At 45.8% G+C, this 18,475-nt stretch overlaps 1 protein-coding gene across 1 annotated transcript in view; it reads right to left on the bottom strand.

Annotated features, from left to right (window-relative positions):
* Window positions 1-631: 631 nt before the first annotated feature.
* The window catches only part of LOC311122588 (receptor tyrosine-protein kinase erbB-4-like), a gene marked incomplete at both ends in the record, with an annotated part of 39,778 nt that continues 21,934 nt past the window's right edge, over window positions 632-18,475 (bottom strand). The window contains 6 exons of the mRNA XM_084196931.1: window positions 632-884; window positions 1,657-1,739; window positions 1,870-2,055; window positions 4,476-4,574; window positions 4,858-4,980; window positions 15,385-15,517. Of these exons, the coding sequence (XP_084053057.1) occupies window positions 632-884; window positions 1,657-1,739; window positions 1,870-2,055; window positions 4,476-4,574; window positions 4,858-4,980; window positions 15,385-15,517 (877 nt within the window). The remainder of the gene's footprint in view (window positions 885-1,656; window positions 1,740-1,869; window positions 2,056-4,475; window positions 4,575-4,857; window positions 4,981-15,384; window positions 15,518-18,475) is intronic.

The raw sequence follows: 18,475 nt of genomic DNA on the forward strand, positions 1-18,475 counted from the left end.
ATAGTATGTAAATGTTTTCCTCAATAAAGCAGACAGTCATAGTATGTAAATGTTTTTCTCAATAAAGCAGACAGTCATAGTATGTAAATGTTTTCCTCAATAAAGCAGACAGTCATAGTGTGTAAATGTTTTCCTCAATAAAGCAGACAGTCATAGTATGTAAATGTTTTTCTCAATAAAGCAGACAGTCATAGTATGTAAATGTTTTTCTCAATAAAGCAGACAGTCATAGTATGTAAATGTTTTTCTCAATAAAGCAGACAGTCATAGTATGTAAATGTTTTTCTCAATAAAGCAGACAGTCATAGTATGTAAATGTTTTTCTCAATAAAGCAGACAGTCATAGTATGTAAATGTTTTCCTCAATAAAGCAGACAGTCATAGTATGTAAATGTTTTCCTCAATAAAGCAGACAGTCATAGTATGTACATGTTTTCCTCAATAAAGCAGCCATCAGCAAAGTCAGAGCCACACTCTTCTTCGGTTGTCCCTATAGGAGAACCCTTTTTGGTTCCATTTAGGACCCTTTTTGTTTCCAGGTAGAACCCTTTTACAAAAGGGTTCTATCTGGAACCAAAAATAACCCTTTTCCAAGAAGTGCGAGTGTAAGTGCAAGATCAGTGTGACTCACCACCAGGACCTCCTTGTTGCCTTTCCAGACGGTGTGGTCGTTGACCATGCTGACGATGGCCACGCCCAGGTTGCAGCGGATGCCGAAGGAGATGCAGAAGCCCAGGCCTGAGAGGATGGCGATGATGTAGCGACGGGGAAGGCCGAAGCAGGTGCAGTCCACCACGGGCATCTCCTTCTCCTCCACAAGCTCTGGGCGGCCCTCATCCGACAGCTCGATGGTCTCGCCATTGGGCTGACGCTTTTCTAGGATTCTGGTGAAGAGCAGAGAGAGAGAGAGAGAGAGAGTGAAGAGAGAGAAAGAGAGAGAGAGAGAGAGAGAGAGAGAGAGAGAGAGAGAGAGAGAGAGAGAGCGAGAGAGAGCGAGAGAGAGTGAGTGAGTGAGTGAGAGAGAGAGAGAGAGAGAGAGAGAGAGAGAGAGAGAGAGAGAGAGAGAGAGAGAGAGACTGGGTTCTGGACTCTGTCACTTATTGGTAAAGAACTGGTGATATTCATATTGAGAGAGAGGTTATTATTTTAGGAGACTGGGGTTCTGGATTGGAAATGGTTGATTGTCATAGAGTGATAGCATTCTTCAGGTATAGCCATGGTGTTGTAAGGAATGAAGGAATGACTGATGGCTTAGAGTGATAGCATTCCTCAGGTATAGCCATGGTGTTCTATGGTAAGAGGAATCAAGCTAATTCAGCACAAGCGTAAAAGGCTAATGTTACCGCATTGATCAGGGATCGTGTGTGAAGTTATGTGTAGAAAATGTCAATAGTCTCCTCAAAAGTCATCAGTCAGAAAAGGAAAAATAGTCCAAGGTTTGTTTAGTGAAGACAAATACGAACACATACAAAAGTGTCAACACACACACAGACACACACCAACAAACACATAAAGCGCCTATCAGAGTCCAAAATGTGTACGCGTACGCACAGCCGTGCTCTAGAATATTGGACCGTTGGCTTTCATTTTAATTCTCAGTGCGGCTCAAGCAATTTTTCCAACTGTTATACATTCAAATGAATAGAGGACGTGTACGTGGAGTCACGATGGTTGTGAATTTTGGGGAGGTGCGCGGTCCGCTGTGCGTCCCCGCGGATGGTGCTCTCAGAGCCATGTAGCTTATGTCACAATGGGACGATGGACTATCACATCTCTGCGTCTGTCGCTGAACACTGACCAAACACGCAAACACACTCACAAACACCCTCCCTCCCTCCCTCCCTCAAGACAGCCCCAGTGGCACCCTACCTTGGCGATCTGGACACACCAGTTGAGCAGCAGTTGGGAGCCGATGTTGTCCTTGTGTTCGTGGACGTAGTCGAGGAGGCAGCCGTGGGGCATGAGCTGGGTGACCAGCTGGGTGGTGGGGCTCAGGCAGACCCCCAGGAGACGGACCAGGTGGGGGTGCTCCATGCTGGCCATAATCAGAGCCTCCTGGTGGGGATAGATAGAGACTCAGGCCTGGGGGAATCTTACAGTACACTGGGGGAGGGAGGGAGGGAGGGAGGGAGGGAGGGAGGGAGGGAGGGAGGGAGGGAGGGAGGGAGTATATGGAGCAAACAGCTAAGTGCACACAGGTGGACGTGGAAATGCAAGTGCTATAGTGATGGGTGTTGATAGTGTAGTGTAGTGTAGAGAACGCCAGGGGGTGTGTGTGTGTGTGCGTGTGTGTGTCACACACACATACACACACTTTTGACCGACACCCATTCACCATTATCTCTCCCTCTATCTACCCTCTAGCTACACACAAGGCCTGCGTGTCTGGTACTATCTCTGCACAAAGAGCAGAGTATTTTGAGGCTGCCGGGGCTTGATAGATGAAGGGCCTTTAAATTTAGATTCTAAAGGAGGTGAGAGTGGCTCAGCGGTGGAGAGTAGATTAATCCCGGCACAGAGCAGGCAGTAGAGAGGTCCTTTTGGCACTGACAGAGCCATGATTTAACACTGGTGTAAAGTAGCAGCATTACATCTCCACTTCATAAAACTACAGCACATTATACAAGCCCAGAGTACAGCCAGAGATGGTTGTGGCCAGGCAGGTGCTGTGGAAGTCTGAACCGATACTCTCACACAGAAGAAAACAAATGGCTTTATGAGTCTATTTTGTGTGACAGGAGGCTCTGACAGTTGTTTAAAGGGAGTGAGCTTCAGTACTAGGCTATGAGGTGGTGTGTGACAGGAGAATGTCTGTTTGGGTCTCTCTCTCATCGTCCAGAGCCCTGACCTCTCCGCTTCCCCATACACACACACACCGACACACACACGCACACACGCACACACGCACACACGCACACACACACACACACACACACACACACACACACACACACACACACACACACACACACACACACACACACACACACACACACACACTAACACACACGCACCCCCCCCCCCATTGGCACAGCCCCAGTGATAGACTGGCACAGCCCCAGTGATAGACTGGCACAGCCCCAGTGATAGATTGGTACAGCCCCCAGGGATAGACTGGCACAGCCCCCAGGGATGCAAAGCTGTGTGTGTGTGTGTGTGTGCGTGTGTGTTTCAGTTGATGAGTGTGTTCATGAGTAATAAAGAGTTGTTAATATAATCATTCATTCACATTCATTATTCCAAACTACTCACTCACACACACACTTCCAGACAGTGAATGATGCTAAGCAGTGTGTGTGTGAGTGTGTGTGTGTGTGTGAGTCTGTGTGTGTGTGTGTGTGTGTGAGGGAGAACAGCTTGCTGGCTCCTAGTCTGGCTCTAACTGTCCCAGTGGCAGCCTGTGGGCCTGCTTTTAGATTGCTGTTTAAAAACTGGGGAGCCATGTGGGCTCTGGATGTCCAACACCATCCACTGGGAGACAGGAAGGAGGTAGAAGAGAGGGAGGATGGGGCTTTTCAATTAGGTTTGGCAAAATGCCTCTCTCTCCAACCAGCATGCTTGATATCCCCTACCCCATCCTCTATCCTACCCCATCCTCTACCCTCTACCCCCTACCCCATCCTCCATCCTACCCCATCCTCTATCCCCTACCCCATCCTCTATCCTACCCCATCCTCTACCCCCTACCCCATCCTCCATCCTACCCCATCCTCTATCCTACCCCATTCTCTATCCTACCCCATCCTCCATCCTACCCCATCCTCTATCCCCTACCCCACATTCTATCCCCTACCCCATCCTCTATCCCCTACCCCATCCTCTATGCTACCCCATTCTCTATCCTACCCCATCCTCTATCCTACCCCATCCTCTATCCTACCCCATCCTCTATCCTACCCCATCCTCTATCTTAGCCCATCCTCCATCCTACACAATTCTCTATCCTACCACATCCTCCATCCTACCCCTTTCTCTATCCTACCCCATTCTCTATCCTACCCCATCCGCCATCCTACCCCATCCTCTATCCTACCCCATCCTCCATCCTACCCCTTTCTCTATCCTACCCCATTCTCTATCCCCTACCCCATCCTCCATCCTACCCCCAACCCAGGCTTGGCTCAAAGGCAAGTCAAGGGCTTCTTCCCCCCCTCTCCCTCTATCCTCTTCCCTACATACCCTCTACCCAGTGATCCAGACAAGGCTGTATGCCATATAAACGGCTGGTGATGTTAACAGATCCGGTGCGATAGACTACATGTCAGGCATTAAGCTGGGGGAGAGGTGTTTCTGGGATGAACTGACCAACCTGACTAGACTGAGGTCATTTCATAAGGTTTTATAAGATGGAATGAGCTCAACTAATATCTCAGATAAGCCAACATACACACATGCACACACTCACACACACACACACACACACACACACACACACACACACACACACACACACACAGTTGTGAGGTAATACTCACGTCCATGAACTCCACGTTGGCTTTGGGCCCCGTAGCCTCGTTCAGGATCTTTATGGCCACTGGGATCTTCACTGTCTCACCCTCTGGGACCCAGATACCCTGAAATACACAGGCACACACAGCCTGCGTTACAACTGGTAAACACACACTCCTACGTACATATCGACACACCGTGACACACTGAATGGAGACACACGAACCTTCATACAATCTCAGAGAATGGAAGCAATGTCAGAAATAATGAAAAAAAGACACAGTCTCTACACATTGACACATACTGACATTGAAACGCAGCAAAGTCACACTGTCATCCGTCATATCAGGACAGAACCATGCAAAATAAGAAAGACGCACTCACAAACAGGGGAACAATCAACCGTACCTTGTAGACTGTGCCGAAGGCTCCCGAGCCGAGGATCTTAACCCTCTTGAGCTCCGTCTCTTTGAGGATGCGAAGCTGGGCCTGGTTGGGGGCCGTGCCGCTAGGGGTCAGGGGCTCCACCAACTGGAACACACACACACACAGGCACGCACACACACAGGCACACACACACACAGACACACACACACACACAGGCACACACAGGCACACACACACACAGGCACACACACACAGGCACGCACACACACACACACAGTCAATAACTCCATCAGATGAGCAATCAATACATATCTTAATGAGCCAATCAGCCTATCAGGGCCCTTCATATAGGTTTATCACCGACATAATCAACCAGCTCAGCATCGGTCATCAAACACCATAATGAGACCATATATCTGTCAGTCTGTGTGTGTTTCTCTGTTCCTGTGTGTGTGTGTGTGTCTCTGTTCCTATGTGTGTGTGTGTGTCTCTGCACCTGTGTGTGTGTGTCTCTCTGTTTGCTGTGTGTGTGTGTATCTCTGTACCTGTGTGTGTGTGTGTGTGTGTGTCTCTGTTCGCTGTGTGTGTGTCTCTCTCTGTTCACTGTGTGTGTGTGTATCTCTGTTCACTGTGTGTGTGTGAGTGTCTCTCTGTTCACTGTGTGTGTGTGTGTGTGTGTGTGTGTGTGTGTGTGTGTGTGTGTGTGTGTGTGTGTGTGTGTGTGTGTGTGTGTGTGTGTGTGTGTGTGTGTGTGTGTGTGATTACTGAGACCATACTTCAGTCAGTCAGGTGCAGTAGGCTCTAAAAGCATCAACAGGACAGGATCACTGAGACGTTCACTGGGGCAGCAGAGTCCATCACATTGCCCACGGCTTTACAATGCCAAACTACACACATTCAGTGTCATTCACAGTCATTACAATGTGCTCTGATCTAGCATGTAAGCCCTGAGTTAGCGCTTGTGGAAGTTAGCCAACAGTAGCATTGAATGAAAGAGAGAAGGAGAGGGAGGGAGGGGAGAGAGAGAGAGCAAGAGAGAGTGAATTGAGAGAGCGAGAGAATGAATTGAGAGAGAGAGAGATAGAGAGATAGAGGGAGAGAGAGAGAGAGCGAATTGAGAGAGAGAGAGAGAGAGAGAGAGAGAGAGAGAGAGAGAGAGAGAGAGAGAGAGAGAGAGGAGACAGAGGAAGAAATTGAAAGAGAGGGAGAGATCATGTTTGTGTGTACATGCACAGTGTGTGAGCTTGTGTGTGTGTGTGTGTGTGTGCATGTGCCTGCTTGTGTTTCAGTGTGTGTGTGTGTGTGTGTTTGTGTGTGCGTACATCCATGCCTGTGTATGTGTGTGTGTGCTTGAGAAGAAGTACTCAGGGACTGGGGACAGAGAGAGAGCGAGAGAGAGAGAGGCAAGTTCTATTCATTTACTCTCTCTGTTATCCAGCAGCCCTCCAGTCCAGTCCTGGTCCTAATGAACAACAACAGCATGGCCCTCTCACCGTCTGCACATATTACCACTCTATCACGGCCCTGAGCCCTCTCTCTGACACATACACACACACACAAACAGACACGCAAACACTCCACTGGCGAATAACCCAGCCTGCCTGTGCCAAATGAGGTACTGGAGCAGCGCAGCACTGGAGAAGGATGATAGATTTGCAACAGTGCACATGCAGAGCTTGAAATGTGGCATTTACAGAATCAACAACAACAACAACAACAACAACACAACAACAACCACAACAACAAACTCAATCCCCCCAAACCATAAAATAAGGTATTCCACTATCTGTGAGAAAAATGAGGAGAGAGAGAGAGAGAGAGAGAGAGAGAGAGAGAGAGAGAGAGAGAGAGAGAGACCCCAATAACTACTGACCCCAATAACTACTGTGGGATATGCGTCAACAGCAACCTTGGGAAAATCCTCTGCATTATCACTAACAGCAGACTAGTTAATTTCCTCAGTGAAAACAATGTACTGAGCAAATGTCAAATTCGCTTTTTACCAAATTACCGTATGACAGAACACGTATTGACCCTGCACACCCTAATTGACAAACAAACAAATCAAAACAAAGGTAAAGTCTTCTCATGCTTTGTTGATTTCAAAAAGGCTTTTGACTCAATATGGAATGAGGGTCTGCTATACAAATTGATGGAAAGTGGTGTTGGGGGAAAAACATACAACATTATAAAATCCATGTATACAAACAACAAGTGTGCGGTTAAAATTAGCAAAAAAACATAAATTTCTTTCCACGGGGCCGTGGGGTGAGACAGGGATGCAGTTTAAGCCCCACCCTCTTCAACATATATATCAACGAATTGGCGAGGGCACTAGAACAGTCTGCAGCACCCGGCCTCACCCTACTAGAATCTGAAGTCAAATGTCTACTGTTTGCTGATGATCTGGTGATTCTGTCAACCAACCAAGGAGGGCCTACAGCAGCACCTAGATATTCTGCACAGATTCTGTCAGACCAGGACCTGACAGTAAATCTCAGTAAGACAAAAATAATGGTGTTCCAAAAAAGGTCCAGTTGCCAGGACCACAAATACAAATTCCATCTAGACACTATTGCCCTAGAGCACACAAAAAACGATACATACCTTTGCCTAAACATCAGCGCCACAGGTAACTTCCACAAAGCAGTGAACGATCTGAGAGACAAGGCAAGAAGGGCCTTCTATGCCATCAAAAGGAACATAAAATTCGACATACCAATTAGGATCTGGCTAAAAATACTTGAATCAGTTATAGAACCCATTGCCTTTCATGGTTGTGAGGTCTGGGGTCCGCTCACCAACCAATAATTCACAAAATGGGACAAACACCAAATTGAAACTCTGCATGCAGAATTCTGCAAAAATATCCTCTGTGTACAATGAAAAACACCAAATAATGCATGCAGAGCAGAATTAGGCCGATACCCGCTAATGATCAAAATCCAGAAAAGAGCCGTTAAATTCTATAACCACTTAAAAGGAAGCGATTCCCAAACCTTCCATAACAAAGCCATCACCTACAGAGAGATGAACTTGGAGAAGAGTCCCCTAAGCAAACTGGTCCTGGGGCTCTGTTCACAAACACAAACAGACCCCATAGAGCCCCAGGACAACAACACAATCAGACCCAACCAAATCATGAGAAACTCCCGAGTGGCACAGTGGTCTAAGGCACTGCATCGCAGTGCTAGCTGTGCCACTAGAGATCCTGGTTCGAATCCAGGCTCTGTCGTAGCCGGCCGCGACCGGGAGACCCATGGGGCGGCGCACAATTGGCCCAGCGTCGTCCAGGGAAGGGGAGGGAATGGCCGGCAGGGATGTAGCTCAGTTGGTAGAGCATGGCGTTTGCAACGCCAGGGTTGTGGGTTCGATTCCCATGGGGGGCCAGTATGAAAAAATAAATAATAATGTATTCACTAACTGTAAGTCGCTCTGGATAAGAGCGTCTGCTAAATGACTAAAATGTAAAACAAAAAGAGAATTGCTTGACACATTGGAAAGAATTAACAAAAAAACAGATCAAACTAGAAAGAGAGAAAGAGAGAGAGAGTAATAGAAAAAAGAAAAAGAAAGAAAAATCCTTCCCAGTAAACCTGTAGAAAGGCTAGGAGTCCACAACAGTGAGGGGCTGTCCGGTGGGACTGAAAATCTAATGCCTGACTTGAAATCCAGTAAGGGAGCTGTCCACCGGCCCACTCTAGCCTTTGGTGCTGAAATGGCCCCTTGGCACTGAACAGAGGAGAAGGGAAGATGGAGCCCACAGAGCAAGCACAGGGAACCAATTAAACCAATTAGTGTTGCTCCAGGGGTCAGGGGTCAAATCAGGGGTCAGGGGTCAAAGAGTAATCTGGGAGTGGCCTCGGTAGCTCCACACAGTCTCTAAGACAAGCAATTTGTTTTTGTTCTTTCTGACTTTAAAAAGCCTTAGACCTTGTACTTTCATGCATCTGCCCCTTGCCTTAGAAGTGAGAGAAGAGTGAGGAAAGGAATATAAATATAAATGAGATAAAGAGAGATAAAAAAAAAAGTGGTTCAAGAGTTGAATGGAGGGAGGGAGGAGGGAGATAGAATACCTGACCACTGTGACTGACCCAAACTTAAGGAAAGCTTTGACTATGTACAGACTCAGTGAGCATAGCCTTGCTATTGAGATAGGCCGCCGTAGGCAGACCTGGCTCTCAAGAGAAGACAGGCTATTTGCACACTGCCCACAAAATGACGTGGAAACTGAGCTGCACTTCCTATCCTCCTGCCAAATGTATGACCATATTAGAGATTCATATTTCCCTCAGATTACAGAGATCCACAAAGAATTAGAAAACAAACCCAATTTTGATAAACTCCCTTATCTACTGGGTGAAATACCACAATATGCCATCACAGCAGCAATATTTGTGACTTGTTGCCACAAGAAAAGGGCAACCAGTGAAGAACAAACACCATTGTAAATACAACCCATATTTATGTTTATTTATTTTCCCATTTGTACTTTAACTATTTGCACATTGTTACAACACTGTATATAGACGTAATATGACATTTGAAATTTCTTTATTCTTTTGGAACTTCTGAGTGTAATGTTTATTGTTAATATTTATTGTTTATTTCACTTTTGTTTAATACCTACTTCACTTGCTTTGGCAATGTTAACATATGTTTCCCATGCCAATAAAGCCCTTAAATTAAATTGAATTGATAGAGAGAAAGGCGATAGAGGGAGTAGGTAGAAAAAGAGGAGATAGAGAGAGAGGAGATAGAAAGAGAGGAGATAGAGAGAGAGGGGATAGAGAGAGAGGAGATAGAGAGAGGAGATAGAGAGAGAGGAGATAGAGAGGGATGAGATAGAAAGAGAGAGAGAGAGAGAGAGAGAGAGAGAGAGAGGAGATTGAGAGAGAGGAGATAGAGAGAGAAGGGAGAGAGAGAGGAGATATATAGAGAGAGGAGATAGAGAGAGGGGAGTTAGAGAGAGGAGATAGAGAGAGAGGAGTTAGAGAGAGAGGAGGTAGAGAGAGTAGAGATAGAGAGAGGGGAGATAGAGAGAGGGGATACATAGAGAGAGGAGATAGAAAGAGAGGAGCTAGAGATTTAATTTATTTAATTGTACCTTTATTTAACTAGGCAAGTCAGTTAAGAACAAATTCTTATTTACAATGACGGCCTACACCGGCCAAACCCAGACAACGCTGGGCCAATTGTGCGCCGCCCCCAATCACAGCCTGGAATCGAACCAGGGGGTCTGTAGTGACGCCTCAAGCGCAGAGATGCAGTGCCTTAGACCACTGCGCCACTCAGGAGATAGAAAGAGAGGAGATAGAAAGAGAGGCTATATAGAGAGAGAAGATATCAAAAGGAACATCAAATTTGACATACCAATTCGGATCTGGCTAAAAATACTTGAATCAGTTATAGAACCCATTGCCCTTTATGGTTGTGAGGTCTGGGGTCCGCTCACCAACCAAGAATTCACAAAATGGGACAAACACCAAATTGAGACTCTGCATGCAGAATTTTGCAAAAATATCCTCAGTGTACAACGGAAAACACCAAATAATGCATGCAGAGCAGAATTAGGCCAATACCCGCTAATTATCAAAATCCAGAAAAGAGCCGTTCAATTCTATAACCACCTAAAAGGAAGCGATTCCCAAACCTTCCATAACAAAGCCAACACCTACAGAGAGATTAACCTGGAGAAGAGCCCCCTAAGCAAGCTGGTCCTGGGGCTCTGTTCACAAACACAAACAGACCCCACAGAGCCCCAGGACAACAACAACAACACAATTAGACCCAACCAAATCATGAGAAAACAAAAAGATAATTACTTTTCAGGATTTTTATCATTAGAGGGTATAGGCCTAATTCTGCTCTGCATGCATTATTTGGTGTTTTACATTGTACACAGAGGATATTTTTGCAAAATTCTGCATGCAGAGTCTCAATTTGGTGTTTGTCCCATTTTGTGAATTCTTGGTTGGTGAGCGGACCACAGACCTCACAACCATGAAGGGCAATGGGTTCTATAACTGATTCAAGTATTTCTTGCCAGATCCTAATTGGTATGTCGAATTTTATGTTCCTTTTGATGGCATAGAAGTCCCTTCTTGCCTTGTCTCTCAGATCATTCACAGCTTTGTGGAAGTTACCTGTGGCGCTAATGCTTAGGCCGAGGTATGTATAGTTTTTTGTGTGCTCTAGGGCAACGGTGTCTAGATGGAATTTGTATTTGTGGTCCTGGCAACTGGACCTTTTTTGGAACACCATTATTTTTGTCTTACTGAGATTTACTGTCAGGGCCCAGGTCTGACAGAATCTGTGCAGAAGATCTAGGTGCTGCTGTAGGCCCTCCTTGGTTGGTGACAGAAGCACCAGATAGTAGACATTTGACTTCAGATTCTAGTACGGTAAGGCCGGGTGCTGCAGACTGTTCTAGTGCCCTCGCCAATTCGTTGATATATATGTTGAAGAGGGTGGGGCTTAAACTGCATCCCTGTCTCACCCCCGGCCCTGTGGAAAGAAACGTGTGTGTCTTTTGCCAATTTTAACCGCACACTTGTTGTTTGTGTACATGGATTTTATAATGTTGTATGTTTTTGCCCCAACACCATTTTCCATCAATTTGTATAGCAGACCCTCATGCCAAATTGAGTCGAAAGCTTTTTTGAAATCAACAAAGCATGAGAAGACTTTGCCTTTGTTTTGGTTTGTTTGTTTTAGTGATTCACCATAGTGAAGGCGTAGGCTCAGGTGTTCTGGGTCTCTATGTTTTTGGTTGGTTAGGTTTCTCAATTTCTTTCTTAGGTTTTTGCATTCTTCATCAAACCATTTGTCATTGTTGTTAATTTTCTTAGGTTGTCTGCTTGACATTTTTAGATTTGATAGGGAAGCTGAGAGGTCAAATATACTGTTTAGGTTTTCTACAATTAAGTTTAATCCTTCACTAATACAATGAAACATTTTGTCCAGGAAATTATCTAGAAGGGATTGAATTTGTTGTTGCCTAATTGTTTTTTGGTAGATTTCCACACTACTTTCCTTCCACCTATAGCATTTCTTAATATTATTCAGTTCCTTTGGCTTTGATGCCTCATGATTGAGCATAGCTCTGTTCAAGTAGACTGTGATTTTGCTGTGATATGATAGGGGTGTCAGTGGACTGACTGTGAATGCTCTAAGAGACTCTGGGTTGAGGTCAGTGATAAAGTAGTCTAAAGTACTACTGCCAAGAGATGAGCTATAGGTGTACCTACCGTAGGAGTCCCCTAGAATTCTACCATTGACTATGTACATACCCAGCGTCTGACAGAGCTGCAGGAGTTGTGACCCGTTTTTTTTGGTTATGTTGTCATAGTTGTGTCTAGGGAGGAAAATGGGGGAGGGAATGCTGTCACTTCAAGGTAGGTGTTTCTCCCCTGTGTGCTGAGGGTGTCAGGTTCTTGTCCAGTTCTGGCATTTAGGTCGCCACAGACTAGTACATGTCCCTGGGCCTGGAAATTGTTGATCTCCCCCTCTAGGATGGAGAGGCTGTCATCGTTAAAGTATGGGGATTCTATTGGGGGGATAAAGGTAGCACACATGAGGACATTTTTCTCTGTTGAGATAATTCCCTCATTAATTTCTAGCCAGATGTAAAATGTTCCTGTTTTGATTAATTTAATAGAGTGGGTTAGGTCTGCTCTATGTCAAATTAGCATACCCCCTGAGTCTCTTCCCTGTTTCACACCTGGTAGTTTGGTGGATGGGACTACCAGCTCTCTGTAACCTAGAGGGCAACCAGTGGTTCCGTCTCCTTTATACCATGTTTCTTGTAGGATGACAATGTCTGTATTTCCAATTTCGTTGATGAAGTCTGGGTTACTGCTCTTTAGGCCAAAGGCAGATGATCTCAGACTTTGTATATTCCAGGATGAGATAGTAAAAGCTTTGTGTTCCATAGTGTCTAGTTGTTTTTGTGTGGTTTAGGAACCGGACCATCACAGTAGATGTGAACAGAGCATGTTGAGCATCTGATACATACCTCTTAGGTCACAGGATAGGGCTTGGACGGGTGTAATAGTGGGGGTTGGGCCTGTTGCTCTGCTCACGGCCTGGGCATATGTCCTGCTGTCATGTTGAGGTCCTTGCCGCAGAGGTGGATGGCATGGGGTGGGCAGAAGGGGCATAGGTCTGATATGGGGGGGCTATATAGGGTGTGGCCAGGGTTTGTTTGGGGTGGTCTCAGCTGGTTGGGGTGTGGCTGGTGATGCTGTGTCTGAGTGTAGGTCCTCTTGGCTTGGGTTCTCTCGGTGCAGGTCCTTCAGGAGGGGGTCTTGCAGGTCTGGGAGGGTGTCACATTGGTCTGGGCGGAGTGTCCGTTGCTCTGTTGCTCCTGTGTGAGGTGCTGGGGCTACGGTTGAGGGTGACGTCCTTCAGGGTCCTGGCAAAAGTTGGGATTGCTGCCATGTAGAGGTGGACCTGGTCGTAAAGGCTGTTCAAGTCCAGGGTGGAGTGGTGGGCCAGGTAGACATTATGCTTCCATTCACCCACTCTATGGTGGCAGGGTGAAAGTATTTTCATGGTAGCAGGGTGGAGATAACCACATGTGCGTTGGGGAACGTGGATGAAGCTTTTTCAATCAGTCCCTTGAGTGCCATGGCCACCCTTTCCTATTGGGCCCTCAGGTCATTTGTGCCCGTGTGAATTATGACAACAGCTCCAGGGCATGCCTAGTGTTTGGGCACCAGAGTTTAACCACTTTGTGTTTGGGAAAAAGTTGATCCTCTTTCATGTATTTGCCATTTCAGTCAATGAGGAGCACAATCTCTGGCTTTTGTGTGTCCTTAGTGGATGTGTGGGGGTTGTCAGGAGGGCTATCGTGGGTTGGAGCCAGCTCTGTATTGTCCTAGCAGCTTGGTAGCTTAGTATACTTATTTACTTAGCTTTATATAACAAAATTACCTATAGATTATTGTATTTTACTTTTTGGCTTCAGAAGTAGCTGAATATTACTCACTCACTCACAGTTTTGTGTTGGATGGTATTTCCAGGTTTCGCTGTGTTTCTTCTGCAGGTTTGGGTTTGTTAGAAGTTCTTTCTTGACAGTCCTTGGTAGTAATAGTCCGTTTAGGTCATTTTGTCCAAAATCAAGGTTTTAGGTCTGGAATTTGGATTTGGATTGAAGGTTTTGATGTTGAGGTTAGTATCCTGTATAAGTCCTTGCGAAAAAAAATTCAAGTTTATCTACATTTATCCAACTCTAATTCTATTTTTTTGCAGAAGAACTCAGGAGCCCATGAGCTCACTACCTCTCTGTCTCACTCTGTCTCTCGCTCTATAACCTTCCACAGAGAGACAGGTTTGATCTTCCAAATTCTCCATTCATGGCCAGTGACTTAACTGTATCATTAGTTTTCAATAGTGCAATCACTTCACTCAGCTCTCTCTGAAACACCTCAGTGTTTCATCAGCCAGAATAAGAGAGGAAAAGGGCTGCTGGATAGCATAGCACATCAAAAACCCTCCTTTCATGATTCTGTCTTTCAACAACTCCGAGACGATGTACACAGGTTATCTAGTATGCTGGCCAGGTGGGGAGGAGGCGAGTGGGGGTGTATTCAAAGTGTGTGTGTTAGGGGCATAGGGTGTGTGTGTGTGTGTCCATCCCTCAATTTGTTGTGTGTGTATGTCCATCTGTGTGTGTGTATAAGTGGGCTTGGCAGACTGGGCAGTAGTCACAGATCATCACCCCAGGACCCTCACCATTCCCCTCTTTCTAACCCCACCCAATCTCCTCTAACCCCCCCCCCAGACTGACCAGACTGTTTGAGATGGATGTGCGTGTCCTTCCTTCCGTCAGCCTCTTTGTGCTGGCAGCGATGTGGGGCTGCAGCAGGCGGGATTGTAAACGTCTCCAGGCTGACAGCTGTCTATAACACTGCCGTATCGCCTGTAAATTATCCTAACGCTCCCTGACAGCTCCTGTTTTGGAATGGAACTGGGAGCCCAAGTCAACTGCGGGCGTACACACACACACACACACACACACACACACACACACACACACACACACACACACACACACACACACCGTCTCCCATCCTCTCCTCAATTTCCCCTCCAATGAATACCAAGTGTATTCTCCAGTCTAGTAATATATCCCTGCAACTTCATCTCAAGGCTCAATCAATCGGAGATGGAGAACGCATAATGTTGTGGTACTTGTATACTTTATGGTTCAGTTAAATATTCTGTCCAAGGTTTAGCAAGCTAAGGTGTGGCGTTAAGCAGTTTGGAAGACTCCATTTTGACACAGTACACTATGATGTGTAGAGAAGATGTGCAGCACATGGTGTATTGTATCTTGTTCAACACCATGTCAGTGTTTTACAGGTTGAGAAAATACGGTGAAGAGATCGTATCCTTTTCAGGTGTACATGCTGTAAAATCATTCACATCATATCCACTCATAACACCGTGCCAGTATAGTAATGTCTCACTTGAGGGCCAAGCTAATTCCCTGAGCTGATTGGTTGAGTCACAATGACCACTGGATGACCCTTAACCCCTCACCTCTGTCTCCAGGAAGCGGCGCAGAGCCCTCTTCTTCTTGATGCTCTTACGGCGCACGTAGACCGCTACGCTCAGCGCCACGATGACGATGACAAACAGAGTAGCGATCACCCCAGCCGCGATCAGGGGCATCCTGCAGACAGAGAAGGAGACAGGCCTGTATGTTACCAACATGTATGGCTCCAGTACATTATGTGTCTGTGTCTGTGCGTTTGTCTGTGTGTGTGTGCGTGTGTGTCTGTGTCTGTGCGTTTGTCTCTGTGTGTGTGTGTGTGTCTGTGTGTGTGTCTGTATGTGTGTGTGTCTGTATGTGTGTGTGTCTGTATGTATGTGTGTGTGTGTGTGGGTGTGTGTGTGTCATGTCCAAGTCCCGTAGCTCCTCAGACAAGACAACAATCCCACCAGTGGGCCCTATCTGATCTGACACAGCCCAGGTTGAGTGCTGTTGTGTTCCTATCAGTTCCCTGTACGGGGGTCATTACTCCAGCCAGCTCCACTCCTCCTATCTTCCTCCCTCTACACTCCTCCTCCCTCCCTTCCTCCCTCCATCTCTCCTCCCCTCCATCTCCTCCCTCCATCTCTTCCTACTATCTTTATCCTCCCGTCTTCATCTAACCACTTCAATTTCAACCTGGCATCCCAGACAGGGGCTGCGTCCCAAATAGTACCCTATTCCCTTTATAGTGCACTACTCCTGACCAGGGTCAATAGGGATCTGGTCAAAAGTAGGGCACTATATATTGGTAATAGAGTTCTATTTGGGACAAAGCCAGGGTCTGATCAATCCCAACCCACTGTCTTCTATCGCCCAGGGTGCTTTGCAAAAAGACAGAAAGTTGCTAGATATTACATCCCCTTCTACTTGGCTCGTCTAAGCATTCTGGTCACAAGAAAGAGACGTCGATTTTGGACGTTTGAAAAGGTTCTGGGGACGTCAATATATGCCTTCGTCAGTGCTCACCACGACCGTTCACAATTCTCTAGCGAGCAGGGAGAGTATTGATGATACTTAATGGAAACAGCACATTATTTTTAATTATTTTGTTTTAAGCCTTCCCCGAACCATAGCCCTAACCTTAACCACTCAAAATTAATACCTAGACTTAACCCTTTGAGATGTTTCTGTTTTAACCCTGTAACCACACAAAATTAATGGGTCAGAAATGTTGAAGTTCAACTATGAGATCAGGTTGCAGGCCAGGCTGCCATCTAAATTGCCTCATTTCTGCAGTGAGAGACCAGACCTCCTCGTGCCCAGTGCACTCATCATGTGCTACTTTGTTCCTGTTCTAGGATTCAGGCAGTCTGACGGTTGAGAAATGACTTCTAGTACTAATGTAGTATTAGTGAAAGACGAGTTGGGGCTGAGCCATTTCCCACATGACCCAGATGGCACATGATACATCATGAAGTACTGTGTATCTTTAAACATCATGAAATACTGTGTATCATTATACATCATGAAGTACTGTGTATCTTTATACATCATGAAGTACTGTGTATCTTTATACATCATGAAGTACTGTGTATCTTTAAACATCATGAAATACTGTGTATCTTTATACATCATGAAATACTGTGTATCTTTATACATCATGAAGTACTGTGTATCTTTATACATCATGAAGTACTGTGTATCTTTAAACATCATGCAATACTGTGTATTATTATACATCATGAAATAATGTGTATTATTATACATAATGAAGTACTGTGTATCTTTATACATCATGAAGTACTGTGTATCTTTAAACATCATGAAATACTGTGTATCTTTATAGATCATGAAATACTGTGTATCTTTAAACATCATGAACTGCTGTGTATGATGATACATCATAAAGTATTGTGTATCATTATACATCATGAAGTACTGTGTATCATGATACATCATAAAGTACTGTGTATCTTGAGGAGATACAGCTCTGTCCATTGAGTCTCCTTTTAGCTATTTGCCTTTGTAGCATCCGATAAATCAGCAATATTTCTTTCAATACCTCTAACAGGTTTCTTTCCTCTTTCTTTTAAATGTTTCAATTCGCTGACCCTCTCATCTCTCATACATTCCGTCTATCCTTCCCTCCCTCTATCCTTCCTTCACTCCCTCTATCCTTCCTTCACTCCCTCTATCCTTCCCTCCCTCCCTCTTTCCTTCCCTCCCTCTTTCCTTCCCTCCCTCTATCCTTCCCTCCCTCTATCCTTCCTTCACTCTCTCTATCCTTCCTTCACTCCCTCTATCCTTCCATCCCTCCCTCTTTCCTTCCCTCCCTCTTTCCTTCCCTCCCTCTATCCTTCCCTCCCTCTATCCTTCCCTCCCTCTATCCTTCCTTCACTCCCTCTATCTTTCCTTCCCTCCATCTATCCTTCCCTCCCTCTTTCCTTCCCTCCCTCTATCCTTCCCTCTCTCTATCCTTCCTTCACTCCCTCTATCCTTCCTTCCCTCCCTCTATCCTTCCTTCCCTCCCTCTATCCTTCCCTCCCTCTATCCTTCCCTCCCTCTATCCTTCCCTCCCGCTTTCCTTCCCTCCCTCTATCCTTCCCTCCCTCTATCCTTCCTTCACTCCCTCTATCCTTCCTTCAGTCCCTCTATCCTTCCCTCCCTCCCTCTTTCCTTCCCTCCCTCTATCCTTCCCTCCCTCTATCCTTCCCTCCCGCTTTCCTTCCCTCCCTCTATCCTTCCCTCCCGCTTTCCTTCCCTCCCTCTATCCTTCCCTCCCTCTATCCTTCCCTCCCTTAGGCTACTCAACACACATAGAAAACATGTCACAAGGCAGGCCTTGGGGAACATTTTGCACCTGAGTCAAGGACTAGAGAAACAACCCTATTAGTGATTGAAAGCATTAAGAGGCAATTGGAAGACTCATGTTCCATGCAGCAGACGGTAGTATGTGGATACTCTGGTACTCTGCTGGCTTGTCAATGAGTGGCGTTCAGAACCATTGATTTTTTTTGCGGCCCTCACAAAAAGGAGCTTGAAATTTACAGAGAGGCAAGACCGGATATAATGAGATATATGGGGCATGTTGAGAATAGAAATTTAAGAGTTTAAATGATCGGAGAGCAGAGAAAGAGAGAGACAGAGAGACAGAGA

This window comes from Coregonus lavaretus (genome assembly GCF_964263955.1).
Source record: "Coregonus lavaretus genome assembly, contig: HAP1_SCAFFOLD_5353, whole genome shotgun sequence".
In the NCBI taxonomy this organism is placed as follows: Eukaryota; Metazoa; Chordata; class Actinopteri; order Salmoniformes; family Salmonidae; genus Coregonus; species Coregonus lavaretus.